At 41.7% G+C, this 2,912-nt stretch overlaps 1 protein-coding gene across 4 annotated transcripts in view; it reads left to right on the plus strand.

Annotated features, from left to right (window-relative positions):
• Positions 1-2,912, plus strand: part of LOC116700370 (roundabout homolog 1) — an 85,657-nt gene that overhangs the window by 65,841 nt on the left and 16,904 nt on the right. For 3 of the 4 annotated variants that reach the window (XM_032533491.1, XM_032533492.1, XM_032533493.1), the window contains 3 exons: positions 987-1,107; positions 2,067-2,205; positions 2,309-2,436. In XM_032533491.1, the coding sequence (XP_032389382.1) occupies positions 987-1,107; positions 2,067-2,205; positions 2,309-2,436 (388 nt within the window). Of the gene's footprint in view, positions 1-986; positions 1,108-2,066; positions 2,206-2,308; positions 2,437-2,912 lie in introns of those variants that run through there. The other variant, XM_032533494.1, reaches the window with a different exon arrangement.

Raw genomic sequence — 2,912 nt, forward strand, 5'->3', positions numbered from 1 at the left:
TGTGTGTGTGCAGATGTCAGTATAGAGGAGGGAAAAAGTTTGGGAAAGGCAAAGAAGGCTGACTGAACATCTGAGGAAGGTCTGTACAAAGATGCGGTGTCTTTGTTCCCAAGGTTCTGTGCTATTGTAGCACTAGATATGAATTATGTAATTCATAATGGGTGACCTTCTGTGCATCTTGAAAGGCAGTGCAAATGCTATTCCTTAGATAAAGAGATGCATGCAGATGCACACGAGCACAAATTATTATTATTATTATAATTGTTATGCCATCAACTGCATAAAAAAAGTGTACTTTTAAATGGATCACAACCAAAGCGTCGTATGTAGGTGGCAACATGCATTGAAGATAGCTCATCCAAAGAGACCCTTTTAGCTGTGGCACATTTCATCACCAAATGTACAACTTGTGTGCATTATGAAAGTGCCAAACTCTGTACCTCACAAACACAGTGCACATATGGTGGTAAGATCTCATATGAAAACAGCTGTGCACATATTTCAATCAGGAGAGACTTCGTTGCAGATATGCAAAGATTTATTGTACATATTATGCATAATTTGAAGTCTTTGGAGATTAGACTCCATTGTTATGAAATTATAATTTTTAAAGTGTTAAAAAGCCAAAAGATAATCCCCTGATGGAGACCAGACACTGATGGTGGTGCGAGGAGCCCGAAGACCAAACCAAGAAACAGACTGCAGTGGCCCGCCGGAGGAGCACCCAGGAGCCGTGCGTGATGAAGACCGAAGGAGCAAGGGGAGGAAGAGCGTGGTGTTCTTGGCCTGAAATGACATCTGAGCGGCAGAGAGACAGGTTTAAAACAGGGATGTCATGCTGGGATTGGCTCGTGAAATTCATGTCAAAATAAAAGTGAACTCTTCTAACAGCTGTTCCGTTTAGAAGAGAGAGAAAAGTGATTAAGTTTAGAAGTCTTCCTGAAAAAATGTACGCTCCATGCTCCATTTGTGTTGCTTTCTTTTAGATTCGCAGCGGCAAGCTGATGATCACCAACACCAGGAAGAGCGATGCAGGGAAATACATCTGCGTTGGGACCAACATGGTGGGAGAGAGGGAGAGCGAGATCGCCGAACTCACTGTGCTTGGTAACGTTGGCGGCTTTGTAATTGCATTTCCCAGGGTTGCAGTGCTTCACTTAGTCCAAGTACCCTCTCAGTTAACAGTGGTTTAGTTTGCCAGTCTGCAATGCCAGGCCTTTGTCACCGGAGTATAATAACACATTAATTGCGTTGATTATGCAGCACTACCATCCAATCTGTCAGCTTTGGAGAGGTTTCCAACCAAACACATGCTAAACATCTACCTCCGCTTCATCCAACTCTGCAGCCTCTCAAACCTTTCAGTACAAGAGCTCCCCATGCTACCTCCAACACCCCCTATCCCAAACACCTCTACTCACCACCCCCTCTACATTTATTAACATTTCCCATCAGAATAGAGCTCTTATCCGTATCAAATGGTTAGATGACCTTGGTTGAGGTTGGGAGTATACAGTATTGTGCCTCATAGAGCCTTTCAAGGCTATGAGAATAAACCTGCTGAATGCAGAAATAGGTCAAAATAAGTTGTTCTACAGGTTTTGCATAATAAAAGACTTTGGAGACTAACGGATGATTATCTCTAGAGCATTAAATGTTTTCAAACTCTATGATAATTGCAATATGTAGATTACCTTACATATTTTGATACATGTTCTGTATTTATTACAATGTCTTTCTCCCTTTTTGTAAAAAAAATTCTTTAAGCATTTGGTTAAAGTCATGGGAGCTGACAGTATTGCAAGTTAGAGCTACCCTAAAATCAAAAAAACAGTATACTATCAATTATTACACTTAAAATAAACTTTAGATAAACTTCAGTAACTACACAGCTTGAAAGACGATGAAAAAATGTACAACAAGTTACATTTTTTCTTAAGAATAGAAAAGGATATTATGTAAGCTGTACAAGGATAACATACAACGAGTGTTGGGATATACTGTAGTTGGCATCCTTGCTGATTGCATTGACATTTGTGCTCGTTGCGTGTTTTGCCGCCCTGCAGAGCGGCCAACCTTTGTGAAGCGGCCCAGCAGTGTGGTGGTGTTGGCTGAGGAGAGCGTGGAGTTCCACTGTGTGGTTCAAGGAGACCCTGTTCCCACTGTTCGCTGGAGAAAAGATGATTCTGACCTGCCTAAGGGGCGGTAATGCACAAAGGCCTTCTATATACACATTCATTTACCATGCAAACACGAGGTTTCCACTCTTTCTTTCATCTGTTGATTGTGTGTGTCGGTCCTGCAACAGATTTGAAATCCTAGAAGACCATACCTTGATCGTTCGCCAAGTGACCTCTTTAGATGAGGGCTCCTATACGTGTGTGGTGGAGAACATGGTTGGAAAGTCTGAATCATCCGCCACGCTCACCGTACACGGTCAGTACAACCCGACCCTCACACGTAATGTTCTCTAAACATAGCACCCCCTTCACTTTCAGAAACAGTTCACACACTTTTTTTCAGAGCCTCAGATGTCTTTTTCATAGATGTTATTTGCAAAACAGCTGCTTTTAAGCCTGACAGGAGAACTAATCTTGTCTTGTAGTGTCACAAATTAGCAGGCAGTGACATTTTGTTTCCATTATTGTGTCTCAGACGGCTGTTGCTCTCAGTTTTTTTTTCCATTTTGCTTCCTCGCTGTAGGTCATTTATTGTCAACAGCAGTTCTTAAAAAACAAGCAGTATAGGATATTTCCACAGTTTGTTTATCGCATGTTTCATGGTAATGTCCTGTATAAACTGAGAAGAGCATGCAAAGTAAATGTTTACGTGACTGCAGCAAATGGATTCATTTGGTCTGAGTGGTCCTGCCACAATGACACCCTTTGGTTCATAAATCAGCGGCAGGAAAT

This window comes from Etheostoma spectabile, chromosome 13 (assembly GCF_008692095.1).
Source record: "Etheostoma spectabile isolate EspeVRDwgs_2016 chromosome 13, UIUC_Espe_1.0, whole genome shotgun sequence".
Taxonomy (NCBI): Eukaryota; Metazoa; Chordata; class Actinopteri; order Perciformes; family Percidae; genus Etheostoma; species Etheostoma spectabile.